This window comes from Podarcis vaucheri, assembly GCF_965113315.1.
Source record: "Podarcis vaucheri genome assembly, chromosome: 13".
NCBI lineage: Eukaryota > Metazoa > Chordata > Lepidosauria > Squamata > Lacertidae > Podarcis > Podarcis vaucheri.
Genome location: NC_138751.1, coordinates 12,906,544 through 12,924,492, shown reverse-complemented (window position 1 = coordinate 12,924,492; position 17,949 = coordinate 12,906,544). Strand labels below are relative to the sequence as shown.

Here is a 17,949-nt window from a genome sequence, read left to right as displayed (position 1 = left end):
AAGCAAACTGCAAGTAAACCCCAAGGCATTATACTACTGAGTGCCCTGCAACAGGCAGTCTTTCCAAGCAGCACAGAGCTGCTCTCCCTCAGCAGAAGCCCCTTTAGGAGAGATGCAGCAAGTTCCTCCTTGAGATTACTGACAATTCCTTTGATTGTTCAACGTCTCACGTTAAGACAGCTGACTGGAACCCCTTCAGCTATTATTTACAGTTGCACATACCAGTGACATGGATAACTATTTGGGGGTTGCTGAAAAACAACAAAGAGAAGAGCAGTGGTAAGATCATGTTCTTCAATTTGGAAATGGTGTGTGTGTGTGTGTGTGTGTGTGTGTGTGTGTGTGAATGTAGACTGTTTTCTTGTTTTAATGGATATTGTGAAGAAGGGCTACATTCATACAGTGGTGGTCTCCCTTAAAAAATCTATTTTATCCCAGTAAACTATGATCTCCAGGGGTGTAAACTGGAATAAAATATTGGGTAGGGTAGGTAATCTCCACCCTTCATAATTCATCACATGACATGGTATATACACACTATTTGAATGGTAATGCCCATCAACTTAGGGCAGGCAAAGGCAAACTCGGCCCTCCAGATGTTTTGGGACTACAGCTCCCATCATCCCTAGCTAACAGGACCAGTGGTCAGGGATGATGGGAGTTGTAGTCCCAAAACATCTGGAGGACCGAGTTTGCCTATGTCTGACTTAGGGGGTCCCAGTCCCCTCAAATATTTTATTGGGGGAGCCGAATGGGTCTCGGCCCCTAGCAGTTGGCACTTATGATTTATTTTTTTAATGAATTTATATACTGCCCTATACCTGGAGGTCTCAGGGCAATTCACAGGACAAAATCAAAATATAAACCACAAAAACTCTGATGTGACACCATGGTTTGAACTATATTTGCCAACTATGGCCTGTATGACTCAATGCTAAGCAGTGTATGTTACCTGGTAGCCTTTCTTATTTGAAAGCGACACACAAATGGAGTGAATATCTCTCTATTCATGCCCTGTGGGAAGCTTTTCATCAGTTTGGAATGAGACAATTGTGCACTTGCACTCTTGGATTAGCTTGTTCTGGGATCAATCCGATATTGCGATGAGTGGAACATAGCTTGTTTGAGACATGCCCCATTTCCTGAGCGTGCCGCTGCTCTTTCACTGTTTCCCTTTCTCTGCAGGGAAGAGGTCAGAATAGGTGATGAGAACTTGACCTCTGTCAAATATTTTATACTGATGGGATTCACCAATGACCGAAGGACACAGATTCTACTCTTTGTGGTCATCTTCATCATCTACTCCCTCACCATTATGGGGAACCTGGTGATCATTATGCTTGTGTGGGCCGACTCTTCCCTCCACACACCCATGTACTTCTTCCTGACAAACCTTTCGGGCCTGGAGATCTGTTATGTCACCACCACGTTACCCCAGATGCTGGCTCACCTCCTGTCTGGCATTGGTGCCATCTCCTTCACATGCTGTATGACACAGATGTACATCACATTGGCCCTGGGTGGGACTGAATGTCTTCTTCTCAGTGCCATGGCCTATGACCGCTGCTTAGCTATCTGCTATCCTCTATTATATGTCAGCATCATGGGTTGGGGGCGTCAAGTCCTGCTTGCCTCGCTCTGTTGGGCAGGTGGCTTCCTCCTTGCTTCGATAAACATGGGGAGCGCCCTTGGTCTCCCCTTCTGCCATGCCAACCACATCAACCACTTCTTTTGTGAGCTGCCGGTGGTGCTGAAACTTTCATGTGCTGACACACACCTCACGGAGGCTTTCATATTCTTGGCATCAGTAGTATTGCTATTAATTCCTCTGACGATTATCCTTATATCCTATGGGCTTGTTCTCTCCTCAGTATTGCAAATGAGATCAACCACTGGACTGCGCAAGGCCCTCTCCACATGTGGCTCCCACCTGATCGTGGTCACCTTGTTCTATAGCACCGTCATCTCTATGTACATGATTCCACGGTCGGGTTCAACTTCTGATCGTGACAAGAAAATTGCTGTCTTTTACATTGTGGTCACCCCTTTGCTTAATCCTATCATTTATACTCTGCGGAACAAGGATATTCATGGTGCAACAGCCAAGGCACTGAGAAGACTGGCCATTTTGAAAAAGAGGTGAGAGTTGCCTACTTGTGTGAATAATGTGCAAATGTTGCTCAGACTTCATGATTTTTTGCATTGTCTGCTGGGTCATGAACTTACTTCTTTGTCCATGATGAGGAGCTGCTTCTGGTTCACGAACAGGCAAGAGAGTTCTAAAACAACAACAACAACAACAATCTTTATTACGGTCCAGAGACCCAACAAATCATTACAAAGCAATACACAATTCATACAGCCTACCTCCAGGTTAAACAAGCATTTTGTTCAGAATAATAGGGATCATTGGTTCTTGCAACCACCGATAAAAATTTTGCCACTGCTAATGTTCTAGCATTTGTCCGGTCTTCCAATAGGAACCTGACATAGTGAGCCTCTGATTTTCCCGGGAAAGGTACCAGCAAGGGTAGTATCAGTTCAGCCCTGGCTTGCTCATATTTTGCACAGTGCAACAAAATATGTTTTATGGAATTGATGTCTTGTTTATATACCTTTCTTTATTATATTTGTATCCTGACTTTCCTCCAAAGAATACAAGGTGTTATATTGCATAATACAAGAATATTTAATGTTTTTGATATTATACAACAATAACACAACATAATATATTAGGAAAGATCCCAATAAAATAAGGTGGGGGGAGGGGAGGAAAAAAGAGTGGAAAAAAATACTGTTATCATTCGTTTTCCAATGAAGTTCACTAAATTGAGTGTAGCATGCAATCTCAAAGCCTCCCAGCAATACATATGGATTTATATTTTCCTGCACCTTACTACCCCAATATACAATAATTATTATTATTTTTTCAACAAACTGATCATAATCCTGCCTGCCTTCTCTCACTTGAATCACATTGGTCAATTGGTCACATACTTTATTTAGCCACTCGTCTCCTGTATCAAACATTGAATATTTTTCTAGCTACAGGCGAATGTTGTGTGAGTTGCATCTACCTGCCACCCATTAAAACTGAATCTTTGACACAGACTAGCAAAAGAGTTAACAAGCTGACTTCAGTCTTGTGGTTCAGTGGAGTGAAGTAGGGGAAGCAGCAAAGGAGGCAGATTTCAGGATGTGGTTGGGGGGACAGTAGGTAAGATGTTCATAAGACAAGGTAGTACAGCAGAAGACTAGACTACAGCATTGGGCGATGGATGAGGCCCTCCAGGGAGCTATTGGTTTTCTTGAGGAAAACCCACCTTTTGCATGCTCAGACCCAGAGATCTCCCTCCTAAATAAATTCACGACGGTGGTGCAGCTGGGTGAGAACAATTTGCCGGAAGCTCCCGCTTGAGCCTGCGGACCCGCATGCAGGAGGACTTGGAAGAGTTGAAGGCAGCTCTTGCTGGACTCAAAACTTTTTGGTCGCAGTTGCTGAAGCAACGTGTGTGGTGTGGTAGCCGATGCTCAGCTGCCACTGAGAGGGCCAGGAGGTGCTTCCAGAGCGCTGTGGTCAAGAAGGTTCTGGCCTTGGGTGGGATGGTGATGCGTCACCAGGGCATTACCTTCTGTGATGCATCCCTTTACAGGATTGATGGTGTTCATCTGTCTGTAATTGGGAATGATTTGTGGCTGAGATCCATGTCAGCGGGGATTGGTTGCAGGTGTGAGTGGTTGGCGGCGAGTGCGGTGCTTGTGTGGTGGATAGGCTCTGGTTCAGGTGATAGGGATGGGAGAATGCTCTCGCCATCCCTAAGTGAAGGTTATTCTGTTCCAGGGTCTCGATGGTTTGGTTAACTCATGAGAGGGGGTTGTGCCCGTGCCTGAGTCCAGGGGGACATCTGGGTGGTGGAGATAGCCTGTTCCTGGCTTTCGACTTATCCAGGTGTTCACCCTAGGCTGATCTATGCTGGTGCCCTGGGTCAGCGCTACCTGCAACTGTGCAGGGAGCTAGTTGAACCAGAGCCTATGTAACCACTCATGTGCTGTAATCAATAAAGTTGTGGCAAAAATTCTGCCAAAAACCAAACCAGAGTCTTGTCTGAATTTATTTAAGGGGAAGGTTTAAAGGTCTGAACACACAACAGGTCCAAGTTATGCTTTTGTTTGGTGTATTTTTATGTGTGCCCAAAGGACTTTACAACTAAAAGGTGTGGAAACTCAACACCATATCTGTATTCTTTCCCCCATAATTGATTGCGTTCTCTCCATCTGTTGCTTCAGGAGAAGCTGGATTTTTGCAGGAAGCTCTAGGGCAGCGGTTCTCAACCTGTGGGTCCCCAGATGTTGTTGGACTACAACTCCCATCATCCCTGAGCTCTGGCCTTGCTAGTTAGGGGTGATAGAAGTTGTAGTTCAACAAGTCATAGAATCATAGAATCATAGAGTTGGAAGAGACCACAAGGGCCATCGAGTCCAACCCCCTGCCAAGCAGGAAACACCATCAGAGCACTCCTGACATATGGTTGTCAAGCCTCTGCTTAAAGACCTCCAAAGAAGGAGACTCCACCACACTCCTTGGCAGCTAATTCCACTGTCGAACAGCTCTTACTGTCAGGAAGTTCTTCCTAATGTTTAGGTGGAATCTTCTTTCTTGTAGTTTGGATCCATTGCTCCGTGTCCGCTTCTCTAGAGCAGCAGAAAAGAACCTTTCTCCTTCCTCTATGTGACATCCTTTTATATATTTGAACATGGCTATCATATCACCCCTTAACCACCTCTTCTCCAGGCTAAACATGCCCAGCTCCCTTCACTGTTGAATCCAGTCCAAAGGACAATGTTGATATGTCCAATGTTCCCCTGTTTGGTGATCTTCTATCCGATGCTCTCTGCTCTAGTGCTCTATCTGGTGATCTTCTGTCCGATGCTCTTGGCTCTTTTCCAAGTCCCTTCTGCAAATCTTCCTCGTACTTCTACAAAAAATTCACTTTATCCTCTACTGATCTTATTTTTATTTATTATTTTATTTATTATTTATTATTTATTATTACCTTTGAAACTGAAAGATAGGCCTTCGGGAAACTCCCACCTAAAGATACTTTTATTCTTTCTAAGCAGGGCAACAATATCTCCGTAGTCAGGCCTAAGATCCAAAAGATATTTCAGGACGTCTTTAAAAATTACCACTCTTAACTGTTGCACTTCTAGGTTCTTCTGGTAGTGCCAACCCAAGATTTTATCTCTCTCTTCTTTAGTTCAAAGAGTAATCAAGCAGTCTCTTATTATGTTCTTCTCTTTTTTCCCTCCTCTTCCAAGTCTAAAGGCCCTCACAATTCTAAACTCTTCTTGTCCCAAATCCAGGTCCCAAAAATCAGCAAATTCCTGTGTAAGAAAGTCTATCAAACTTTCCTTCTCAAATTCAGGTAGGCCTCTGATCCTCAAATTTGTCTGTTTTTCTTTAAGTTCAATCATAGCAAGCGTCAGCTTGTGTTCATCAAGTTGCCTCTGTAGGGCTGGGGCTCTCTCTTTCTCCAATTGTGTTACTTTACATTCAGCAGCTGCAGCCTTTTCCCTAGCTTCCTCCGCAGTCTGCCGTGTCAGAGTGGATTCCTGTATCAATTTCTGAATCGATTCTGTATTGGTATTCACCTTTAATCCCAAGTTGTTTATGCTTTCCGTATTTAAATCAATTTTATTAGTTGCAGCGTCCACTTTCTTATTAAGCTGTTCCAATGAGTCATTTATCTTACTTAACGCAACCGCTAATACCTCTTCTGATAGCATTCCTTTTGATTTTGGTTGTGCTGATATAGACACAGCAGCAGCCGGAGGAAGGGGATCTGGTATTGAACTTCTCCTAGGCTGCTGCCTAACCTTCCCAGACCTTAATGTTTTTTCAGTTGGCAAATCTATTTTTTCCTTTCCATTTGCCATAACACTTAAACAATTCAAGGTCAGCCCCAGAGTCACACGGTTTCTTATCTTACAGCTGGAAATTCCCCTAGCTCCACTCTTGTAAAACAATCAGTTTCAAAAACTTCCACCAGGGGGAAACAGTTTCAATTTATGTTACTTGTATTGATCAATAATGTCCTCTTTTAAACACAATTCCAACATCCAAAGTTAGTTTCAGTTTTCTGTTACTATTTATTCCTTTTTAGAAACAACCAGAGACTGTAGAAGCACTGTAGAAACAATGTATTTGTCTTACTTAGCTAGCTGTCAGTAAACGTTCAGTAAATGTCAATGGACATTCCAAAAGACATCAATCCAGCTAGCCGTCCGTTTCCAGGGTCAGAGCGGCAGTATTCTGACTCTCTTCAATCTCTCCTGCAGGTCTACTCAGTCCACAACTCCCACCCTCTTCTCCTTCCCCTGAGGGGGGAATAAGTGTTCTTTACCGTTGAAATTTTAGTCTTTTGCAAAGTGCTTTCCAAGGCTTCAGCTTACAGCCTTTTTGCTTCAGTCTATTTACAAAAAGGGGAGGCGGACTTCCTGTATTGAACCTCCCCGCTTCGATACCAAATTATACGTTTGGAAATCTAATTCTCCCGTTCCAGCTCTACTCACGGGTAATTACTTTAGATTCAAATTGTCCACAGGAAAAAGTCAGCGCTCTCCGGCAACGACTGTGCGGCTTCACTCCGTGGAAGAAGCAGACGACTCAAAGCACCGCGCCGCTCACCCCACGTCGCTCCGGAACCCCGAAATCGGGTTTCCCCGCGAGTAGGGGAGGCGCAAAAGGTGCCCGCCGAATCCCACTTTCACAGGCTTCTCCCGCCTGTGATTTTTTTGCGGGTCTCCGCCTTCGCCGTAGCAGCCAGACCCAACTTTCCATGGGGCAAATTCCTCCCAGTCAGAGGAATTCAGCCATTGCCGATGGCGCCAACCCGGAAGTCACAGCTGGAACCCTTGAGAGCTACTGCCAGAATGGCTTAGAGCAGCCTTCCCCAACCTACCACGCTTCCGATGTTTTGGAGTCTAAAACATAGATATGTCCTATCAACATATCCAATGGTAAGGGAATTGGAGAGCACCAGGTTTGGTAAAGCTTTCTGCAAAACTTCTCCCTGATGGATGTGGCAGTCCTTTAAATGCCGCCTGTCAATCAGAGCCTACCTGGGTCAAGAACCCTTAAAAGATGGACTGCTGCCAACACTGGCACTTGTCCCTCAACCTTCATCTGACACGCAATGCTGCTTTTGTTTCTTGCGAGGAGACCAGTAGCCTGTTTGTAAGGCACTGCAATAGGATAGGTAGACATGAAGTAAATTGTTTTCTTCATATTCTTAAAGAATTGGGAATTCTCCCAATTCCCTTTTGGAACTTAATAAACTTCTTCACATTGACAGGTGTGGTTTTCTGTGTTTTTTGCCAGGCTTAAAGGGTCACTACCCTTTCACACAACTAGTATTTGGTTTCATACTTCATATCCACATCAGTGGGGAAAATCAAGCCAGGCATAAAATGTTATAGTTGCTGACTGGAAGTTAAGGGTTGTGCACTGATCAGAATGGAAAGTGTGGCTGTTATAAAAGTTTGGCAGGCACAAATGGTATTGAAAGTGGGACATATGTGATCACTCCAATAACCTCATGAATGTAAATCATCATGGATGTGACATAAAATGATATCTGGTGAGGCCCTAACTCTTAGTTTAATCTACCTCACTGGGTAGTTGATAGTTCAAAAGAGATGAAAAGTATGAAAATGAGGCTGAAGATTCTGCCTGATTAGAAGAGAATCCTTATGGATAATGTATTTATTCCTCTTCATGCTCCTCCCCTATTTGCTAAGAAATTATTAAATATTTCTGTATATGAAAAACATAGGAAATGCACTGTGAATACTTTTCAGTATGCATGCAACATAATTTGCTTAAAAACAATGATCCCCTACTCAAATGCTTTCCTGCTTTGGAATGTACACAACCTCACTTGTAGGCTAAAAAAATGTAAATTTTTGCCTTTTTTTATTTCCACCATCTTTGTTACCTGTTTCAAAGAGCCTTCTTCCATTTTTGTATTTTAACTACTTGCAGCCCAAGAGAGAAGGGACTATTACAAATCCTGAAGAAATCTCCAAAGGAATCTGAGGAGTCTCTGTGGAGTAGACTCACAGTCCTCATTATCGTACCGAATCTTCAGTCTCTTGATGTGTTCAAGGGGAAAGAGCAACAACAGCCACCACCTAACACTTAGAACAGGGAGTTGAACAAGCCAGATGATGTTCATTCTCCCATTTAAAGCATTAAAAAAATTGGCTGGGGGAGCACCTGTCCAAATGGATTGGAAAGCAGGAGTTTAGTGGAAAGGCACACGCCTTGCAGGTCTAAGATCCCTAGCATCTCCTTTAAGTGGCAATAGGTCATCTGTCTGGAGATTGGCTGCCAGTCGAGATAGCCAATGCTAGACTTGAGCAGACCCCTCACAGGTAGGGCAGTAGAAGATGCTTCAATCAAATTTGCAACACCACAGTTATTTGATGGAACAGTGATCTAACCTGATACAAAGCAGTTTTTCTCCCAACTCTAGAGTTCAGGGACTTTACTTTAAAAATCTAGGCATCACGATTTCCTTCCAACCTCTTCCCAGCGGAGACTCTAACAGACAACAAGCTAAGCGTCAGCAGCATCCCTGATGTACGTATGTGCTACATAAGTTTCTTTGGTGTGACTCCCAGTGTACTTAAAGATCAGAGTATCTTCAGACAGTTCTTGCCACTTTAAAGCTAGTAAAATCTAGATTTTCCCTGCCTCCTCCTAATGGAGGGATTAGCCATGAGAAGTATGGCCACCACGATTGTGCCACAAGCATCCATTTCAAAGCAGCACAGAGAAGACCTCCACCAATAGCCCCTTGACACTGCAATATCCATCTTTGTGAACCTTCTATATGTTGCGTTAGAAGCTTAACCCTAACTCAGCCAGCTGTTGCATGACTTAACATAAACTCACCACATCAGGAACATCTGGGAATAGCATGAAGGTAAGATTATATTCTGTAATTGGAGGGGAGAAAAGGAAGTCATTTCACTGTTTAAGATGAAATTTACCTGCTTGGTAGTACTATCTGCTTCAGAATTCTATGATTCTAGTCTGTTTTATATGATCTAGTTGAGATTCCTGCATTTCAGGGGGTTAGACTTTCGTGGTCCCTTCTAACTCTGCAATTCTATGATTCTTTGGTATGTCACTAATGTTAATATTTTCCACCTTGAAAGCTTGTTACTTTCAATTAGTGCTGAATGAAAGGGGGTGTATGTTTTGTTTGGACACGCAACTTTTCATCTTCCCTTTTGTTTTCACCTTCAGGAGGGTTCTAAAAATATATCCTTCTATTCAGTTTCTCAATTTTCACTTATTTTCACTTCTTGTGAGAGAGACAACGTGCCTCAGTGCAAATCTCAAGGAAATTAACTTTGGAATTTTCTCATATTCCTGTTTTGTTCTGACTTCTCTTTTTCCATGTGAGAAACTGGTGATTGGTGCCCATTAAGACTCTTAGGGCAAAAGGTAGGGAGGCCAATGGTATATGGAGCCAGGTATATGGAGCCAGGGCCAATGACAGGCAGAGCCAACTAATTCCAGTTTTGTTCCATCCTTCTCTCTTCTGCATTCAAGGAAGAAGCTGACAGGTGGTGCAATCCGCTAGGCTGGTTGTAAGTAGGCAGGCAGGCAGGTGCAGACTGGCTGAGGACAAAGGAAGGTAAGCTGAACACTTGGTAGAATTGTTGAGTTGGAGGTACAGTTTGCCAAATGCTTTGGCACAGGTTTTCCTCCCAGCATTTCGTGATAGGTCAGGGGTTGGACTAGATGACTGTTGTGGTAGGGTTGCCATATTTCTAGAAGTAAAATTCAGGACACAATTCTACCCTTTAAATCGGTGTTGGGGAACCTGTGGCCCTCCAGATAGACCTAGGCATGGGAGTAAAGGCTCTTCGGAATCTGAGAACTATAAAGGGGACAATGTAGCCATGAAATTAAATAAAACCCACAGAGACGTACAGTATATGTGCTAATGCTTGCCCCGGTACTTTAGTACTCGAAGCCCCACCACTAGGGAAAGTGTGCTCAGGCAGCACATTATGAGAGTGGTGATAACACCCTTTTTCTTCCAAGCCACTGAATCAGCTTGTGTGTGTGTGTGCCCACACACACACATCATATACATATATATGAATGAGTAGGCTATGAAGAACAATCTTAGGTAGATCTACTCTAAGATAAGCACAACAGAGTTCAGCTTTAGAAAGGAAGAAACCAGGGACAGATGAAAACAGGAATTGGATTACCTAAATCTGGAGGGCCCCCCCAAATAGAAACTGTTAAGTGGCTACTCACACCTCACAGTGGAAAAAAAGAAAGGAAATACACCCCCCCCAAAGGACACATGTTTGCATTGGCGTTATATGCTGAATAAGTCTTGCCCATGTGAGCACTGGCTGCTGAATTCTGCACCATCTAAAGTTTCCAACCCATCTTCAGAGGCAGCCCCACATATAACATGTTGCAGTAATCTAACCTAGAGGTTACCAGAGCATAGATGGTAGAAGTTAGGCTATCACCTATCCCAGGGACACAGCTGGGCCACCAGCTGAAGCTGATAAATGCACTCTGTGCCATGGAACATAATAGGCAGCTTAGAGGGGTTAAATCTAAAACAATTCCCAGTTATTTGGTTCCCATTTTTCAGGTTTTTTCTCCCTGCGAAAACAGGCAGCAGTCCTTCCTCCAGATCTCCAGTGTCCATTATGGACTGATATTGTATCTAAACATTTTTGGTCTGTAACTTAAAATCTATACATCATCTTTGTTGACCTATTGCTGTTTCTTTATCTTCAATATTTCCCCCCATTCTTCATGTGCATTTAAAAGCAGCGCTGAAACTAAGTGTACAGTCAAGTTTTGTTATAGGTGTCTTGTTTGTTATTATGTATTTTTGTTTATCCGAAATGTTTCAACTGAAATAATAAAAGGAGCAATGCTAGCCATGCCTACTCAGATGCAAGCTCTACAGAATAAAGTGGGAATTACTCCAAGGTAAGTGGGGTTGGGATTGCAGTCTAAATCTTTCTCTTCACATAATCAGCATCATGGTCCAAATTGTATTACATGGTACCTTGGTGCACAGAGCTTAAACTATCTAAATCATCATGCAAAAGAATAATACCTAAGAATATTTGAGAGTCAAATGGGGGGTGGTCCTCACAACTAAGAGCATTCACCTGCTATGTTGTTGTTGTTGTTGTTTCAGTTTCAAATTATATACCACCCTTTATCCCAAGGATCCCAAGGCAGTGTACAACATTAAAAACAAATTACAGAACATCAATGATAAAACATATTATTTAGAAGCATATTAGAACCTTCCTTCTGTTTGTGGGAGAGATGATAGTCTCTGGTTGTCCCATTGTGCCTGGTCTCTTACATTTGCCCTTTCTCTATAGGGAGGAGGCTAGAATGGAATTTGAGAACCTCACCTCCGTCACAGAGTTCATCTTGGTGGGGCTCTCCAACCACCGCAAGACACAGATTCTCCTCTTTGTGGTCATCCTCATATTCTACTCATTTACCTTTTTGGGGAACCTGGTTATCATCATGCTGGTGCTGGCCGACCCCCGCCTCCATACACCTATGTACTTCTTCCTGACTCAACTCTCTGGCCTGGAGATATGTTATGTCACCTGCACTGTGCCCCAGATGCTGGCTCATCTCTTGTCTGGGAATGGAGCTATCTCCTTTGCCCGTTGTGTGACCCAGATGTACCTTGGGCTGTCCCTGGGGAGCACCGAAGCTCTTCTGCTTGGTGCCATGGCTTATGACCGCTATGTGGCCATCTGCCAGCCCTTGGTCTACGCTGTTGCCATGGATAAGTGGCACCAGTTGCAGCTTTCCTCAGGCTCCTGGGCAGGTGGCTTCCTGCTCTCCCTGATGAATGTGGCCTGCACTCTTCGCTTCCCCTTCTGTGGCCCCAACCTCATTAATCACTTCTTTTGCGAGATGCCAGTAGTGTTGAAACTTGCATGTGCTGACACCCGTGTTACGGAAGCTGTCATTTTTGGAGCAGCTGTGATTATCCTTCTAGTGCCCCTTTCTGTTATCCTGACCTCTTACGGACTCATTCTGTCTTCTGTGTTACAAATGAAGTCAGCTGCAGGTCGGAGCAAAGCTTTCTCTACATGTGCTTCCCACCTGGCAGTGGTCACCTTGTTCTACGGCACTGTTATTTCTATGTATATGAGACCCAGGTCGGGGACAACTCCAGACAGTGACAAGAAAATTGCTTTTTTCTACATTGTGGTCACCCCACTTCTCAACCCTATCATTTATACCTTGAGGAACAAGGATGTCCATGGGGCAGTGGCCAAATTGCTACAAAGAGTGTCTTGGGAGAAGAAAGGATGAGTGTTGCCATCCTGCATGTTGGCTTGGATGTTATCCAAGGGCTGAGAGGGATTGATTTTTACGTCTGGCATTCACATGTCATATCAATTCTCTGTTCAGCCTTGAAATCCAATTAGTGGTCTGTTGGGCAAAGAAGGGAAAGATAGTAGTTCATGTTTTGCATACACAAGGTCGCAGGTTCAGTCCCTGGTATTTCCAGTTACAGCTGGGTTCTTGTCTGGAACCATGGATTGCTACTGCCAGTATCGTGTAGAGAGCCTTCCCCAATGGTGTTTTGGAATCCAACTCCCATCAGCCTCAGCCAGAATGGCTGATGATTAGGAATGATGGCTGTTTAAGTCCAAAACATCTGGAGAATACCAGATTTGGGAAACCTTGTGCAGATGACAGATAGACAGATAAATGATCAGACTTGGTGGAATAAGAAAAAAAGTTTTATAATATTACACAAAAAGTTTTTTTATGGCAAATTATTTGTAATAACAAGAGACTTAGAGGGTGCACAATGTCATTGGTCCCAACACCTTTATCTCAAAGCTGGGCTATGAAGGATCCCCATCTGAAACAATGGAGAGCCATTACCAGTTAGTGTAGACGGTACAGAGTCTGATGAACCAATGTTCTGGCTTGGTATAGGGCAGCCTCTTATTTAATGGCCATCAAGAAGAGGCCATCAAGTCAAGGAGGCCTTAAAGTAAGGAAGACACTGGCATAAAAGAAGAAAAGTTTTGCATAGTTTCTACTTCTATACATGGCATGAAACTGGGCAGAATTTCTAAATCAGGCTGTTGACAAAAGAAGGTTCAAAAAGCAGACAGAAGCTTCCAGTTCCATAGAGTAGTCAACATTTCCCCCATCTTGTATTGCCAACTGAAAAAGGTGGCGTGCTTTTCTTCAGCTTTGCGGAATAAAGTTGTAAGTTGGTATCCTTCCTGGTGGCTAGCCAACTATCTTGGCAAACTCCACACCATAGTACTTTTACGGGGAAAGGCAAAACATGGTCTTCATGAAGATGTCATGCTAAACCATGTCTTGCTTTTTTAAAAAAAACCCATCTGTAATGCATGTCCATGTGTTCAGTAGCACCTACACATCCTTAGAAGCACCCAACTTCTCACCCAGGGCTGAGAGTGACAAAAGGAACCTCCAAGTGTGGTGCCTGTTAGTACAAATGTGCCCACCAGTAGCTCCAGTGGCAAACAGGGGAAGTATGAGTAAATATTCCCTGGAAAATCTACACTGCTAGAGAAATTGATTTCAGCTTATGTAGTGTGAGAACAAGGATAAGGTGCTTGGAGGAAGTTTGTCCCTCTTGATCCTTTCGTACAGTAAACCACAGGAGACTGGCTGAATGAAATCAGGCTGTGCTTCCTACTCATCATAGCGAGTGGTGCTAGGCACCTTGAAAGTGGTAATCATGCACCCAAGGCATGATGAGACAAGAGGATCTCTCTCTCTACATATATGGGGACACTTGCTCCATTTCTCAGTGTTAGTTTTGCTTTCATCAGGGGTCGACCGCAATGTGGAACTCCCCAACAAAATCTCAGCAGTTCAGCCAATACCAGCAAGCTTGAAGTCAGTGCCTGTCAGCAGATCAGGACTAATTTGAAGCTGGTAATATGGACAATATGGATGGATATAAAATACAGATTATGTAATAATATGTAGTTGAAAATGTTCACATTAGGACCCATGGAAGGGATGGGGGGTGTCGTGAGATTCAGATAAATCTCTTTATATGGATATGTATTTGGTATTGTTATAAACTCATAAAATCTAATAAAAATCAATTTTTTAAAAAAGACTAATCGGCAGCTATAAATGATACAGTGGTACCTTGCAAGACAAATGCCTCGCAAGACGGAAAACTCGCAAAACGAAAGGGTTTTTGGTTTTTTGAGTTGCTTCGCAAGACGATTTTCCCTATGGGCTTGCTTCGCAAGACGGAAACGTCTTGCAAGTTTGTCTCCTTTTTCTTAAAACCGTTAATACAGTTGCGACTTGACTTCGAGGAGCAACTCATAGCACGCGGTGTGGTAGCCTTTTTTGAGGTTTTTGAAGACTTTGGTGATTTTTGAAGCTTTTCCAAAACTTTTCCGACACCGTGCTTCGCAAGACAAAAAAACCCGCAAGACGAAAAAACTCGTGGAACGAATTAATTTCGTCTTGCGAGGAACCACTGTACTGTGAAACAATGATTTGAATTGGATTAAAAAAATGGGGTGTATTACCAAGATTTAAACATTGCATGTAGATTCAATAAAGCATAGCTAACACATTCTATCTTTATCTTTACTGATGAAAAGAAGAGGGGGTTCTCCCTCAAAACCTTTCACATCAACAGAATAGGGCTACAAAGTTCAGGAGGCATTTCAAGCCTAGCAATAACTAATATCACAATTAGGGGTTATTAGTTTCTAATGTCTGAATTATTTTTTCTCACCAGTAGCTCCCTGTTGTTCAACTCAGGTTTAACCAAAATGATATAGCATTTAGGGACAAAAATGCAGCCCAGTAACCCAGCGCCAGAGGCCAAGATGGAGAAGATCTCCACAGCCACCATGTATTTCCCTTTTGTGCTAAGGTAAGTTGGGACAAAGGTCACCCAAACACTGCAAAAGACCAACATGCTGAAGGTGATAAACTTGGCTTCATTAAAACTGTCAGGTAACTTCCTGGCTAAGAAAGCTATTGTGAAACTGACAGTGGCCAAGAAACCCATGTAGCCTAGGACAGAGTAAAACAAGATGGCAGATCCTTCATTACATTCCAAAACAATCTCTTCAGCCATTGTGTACATATCTACATCTAGGAATGGAGGAGAGGTTGTTAGCCACACAGTGCAAAGAGTGGCTTGAATGAGGGAACAGGAAAGAACAACAGAAGCAGCCAGTCTTTTCCCTATCCATTTCCTCATAGTGGACCCTGGCTTGGTGGCCATGAAAGCTAGAACCACAATAATGGTTTTGGCCAAAAGACATGAAATTGCAACGGAGAAGACTATGCCAAAAGTGGTTTGTCGAAGCAGACATATCACTTTCTCAGGTTGGCCAATGAATAGCAGAGCACAGAGGAAGGAGACCAGGAGGGAGATGAGGAGAGTGTAGGTGAGGCTCCGGTTGTTGGCTTTGACTATGGGAGTGTCTTTGTGCTGAATGAAGATTGCCAGCACCAAAGCTGTGATGGAAGAAAGGGAAAGAGTAAAAGCAGCTAAAGTGATCCCCAAAGGTTCTTCAAAGGACAAGAAGCTGATATTCTTTGGAATGCATAAATCTTGGCCTTTGTTTGGATATTGACCATCCGAACACATCAAACAGTACTCCATGTCTAAGGAAAGAAACATTTTTCATTGCAGTGAAGTTTGCCTTCAGTGCACTACAGAAACATCTCTTTAAAACTCTGAATGAGAAATGCTAGCTCAAAATCAGTTCACACAATTTTCAAGCAATGTTACTTTTTCTTTTTGAAAATATCTACACAAAGCAATGATTTAAGAAGAATCCAGAATTTGGGGGTATGAAGACAGGAAAAGTTAACCTGAAGCTCGGTAGATGTCTGGAGTTTGGTTAATTTTTTTAATAAAAAAATCTAGTTTTTTGCCAAACTTTTATTAAACATTACAAAAAGAATTAGCATAACCTCCATTTTGATATTTGGATTTTTTGCAATTATTTTCATTGGATTTCATTTTTTTCCTGGTGAAATTGGGTGCTGTGCATGAGAGCACACTTGCCATATTATACTCTCTCCACTCATGTGAACTATTCCTTTTAAATATGAAGGAAATGGGGGTCTGTAAACACGAATGTAAAACTATGTCCTAGAGGAAAAAATAATATGGGCATGACTACTCTTACCTGTCTGGTTTGAAATCTTCCCTTCTGGACATAGAAAGCAATCATAGCAGCAAAATGGCTTCCCTTCCTTCTTTCTCTTGCTATAACCTGGTTGACAGACATCATTACACCATGAAATGGGTTGTACCTGTGTAGAAGTGAAATTGGTTAATGTCTCAGCATTTAGGCCATATATTTGTCTGGTACTGGCATGGCAAACTGGTAATACTTTAGAGAGGCCTCCTGACAAGGGGTGATATGATAGCCATGTTCAAATATATAAAAGGATGTCACATAGAGGAGAGAGAAAGGTTGTTTTCTGCTGCTCCAGAGAAGCGGACACAGAGCAATGGATCCAAACTACAAGAAAGAAGATTCCACCTAAACATTAGGAAGAACTTCCTGACAGTAAGAGCTGTTCGACAGTGGAATTTGCTGCCAAGGAGTGTGGTGGAGTCTCCTACTTTGGATGTCTTTAAGCAGAGGCTTGACAACCATATGTCAGGAGTGCTCTGATGGTGTTTCCTGCTTGGCAGGGGGTTGGACTCGATGGCCCTTGTGGTCTCTTCCAACTCTATGATTCTATGATTCTATGACAAAGCTTTCATTAAATCATGTCCACATATCAAGATGGTGCTTTATAGGGTTTCCATATGCCCTCTTTCCCCAGGACATGTCCTCTTTTTCATGATAAGAGTCATAATAGTGATCCATAGTTACAAGTAGAAGTCGGCAAATGTGTCCTCTTTTTTGCTCTTCAAAACATGACAACCCAAGAATGCCTATACAGTGGTACCTCAGGTTACAGGCACTTTAGGTTACTGACTCCGCTAACCCAAAAATAGTACCTCGGCTTAAGAACTTAGCTTCAGGATGAGAACAGAAATTGTGTGGTGGTGGCGCAGTGGCTGCAGGAGGCCCCATTAGCTAAAGTGGTACCTCAGGTTAAGAACAGTTTCAGGTTAAGAACGGACCTCCAGAACGAATTAAGTTCTTAACCCGAGGTACCACTGTAATCACAGTCTTTAGTACAAGTGGCAATCATTTTAGCACGTCCAATTGATGTGTGATTGATGATGCACAGATCCTTTTGGACCCAACCCAGAAGAAGGCAGGACTGGGGCAGAACTGGGGACGTAATGGGGCAGGGCGCACTTATATGCGCTCCACTGATGCGCATGGGGGCCTAATGAAATGGTCTCAGCCTGTATATGAAAATAGTTCTCAAGGAAATATTTCCATTCCCTCTGTGATTTGGCCAGTGTCTTTCCACCAGAACACTTTAAACCTCACTTGACTAATTTCTGACAGCTTGACAAAATCCCTCATGTTTGCTTCATTATATGTTGCTTATTCTTTACCATGTTGTTGGTTTCCCCATTTCTACACATGCTTTCTTGGAAGTAAAGTGTGCAATATTCAATAGGGCATCCTCCTACTCACCTCTGCATAAAATTACAGAACATGTGTGTCACCCTGGGCCTACAGACTTCACATGACCCTTGGAGGTCTTCAGTGTGACATATACATGGGCACACACCAAGGCTGTCTCCTACTTCATTCCTCCCAGCATGTTGTCAAACTTTGCTGCCTCCCCCAAAGGGGGTGGGCTGAGGAAACACATCGTGAGATTCATTGCAAATATCTTGCACCTCACAGAAACAGTGTTCCTCACGGTTTGTGATGGGGAAGATGGCAAAT

At 43.1% G+C, this 17,949-nt stretch overlaps 2 protein-coding genes across 2 annotated transcripts; both read left to right on the top strand.

The window, feature by feature from the left end:
- Positions 1 to 1,156: 1,156 nt before the first annotated feature.
- Positions 1,157 to 2,230, top strand: LOC309516668 (olfactory receptor 2J3-like). The gene has a single exon (XM_082195440.1). The coding sequence runs from the start codon at positions 1,241 to 1,243 to the stop codon at positions 2,141 to 2,143; it is 903 nt and encodes a 300-aa protein (XP_082051566.1). The 5' UTR covers positions 1,157 to 1,240; the 3' UTR covers positions 2,144 to 2,230.
- An 8,739-nt stretch (positions 2,231 to 10,969) lies between these two features.
- Positions 10,970 to 12,683, top strand: LOC309517338 (putative olfactory receptor 2B3). The gene is made up of 2 exons (XM_082196476.1): positions 10,970 to 11,044; positions 11,452 to 12,683. Exons 1-2 carry the CDS (start codon positions 10,986 to 10,988, stop codon positions 12,407 to 12,409), a joined length of 1,017 nt encoding a protein of 338 aa, XP_082052602.1. The 5' UTR covers positions 10,970 to 10,985; the 3' UTR covers positions 12,410 to 12,683.
- The last annotated feature ends 5,266 nt before the right edge of the window (positions 12,684 to 17,949 follow it).

Coding starts and splice junctions, on each gene's coding strand:
- LOC309516668 (XM_082195440.1), top strand. CDS start 1,241: ATGGGATTCACCAATGACCGAAGGACACAGATTCTACTCTTTGTGGTC.
- LOC309517338 (XM_082196476.1), top strand. CDS start 10,986: ATGCTAGCCATGCCTACTCAGATGCAAGCTCTACAGAATAAAGTGGGA. Junction 11,045..11,451: donor AAAGTGGGAATTACTCCAAG/GTAAGTGGGGTT, acceptor CTTTCTCTATAG/GGAGGAGGCTAGAATGGAAT.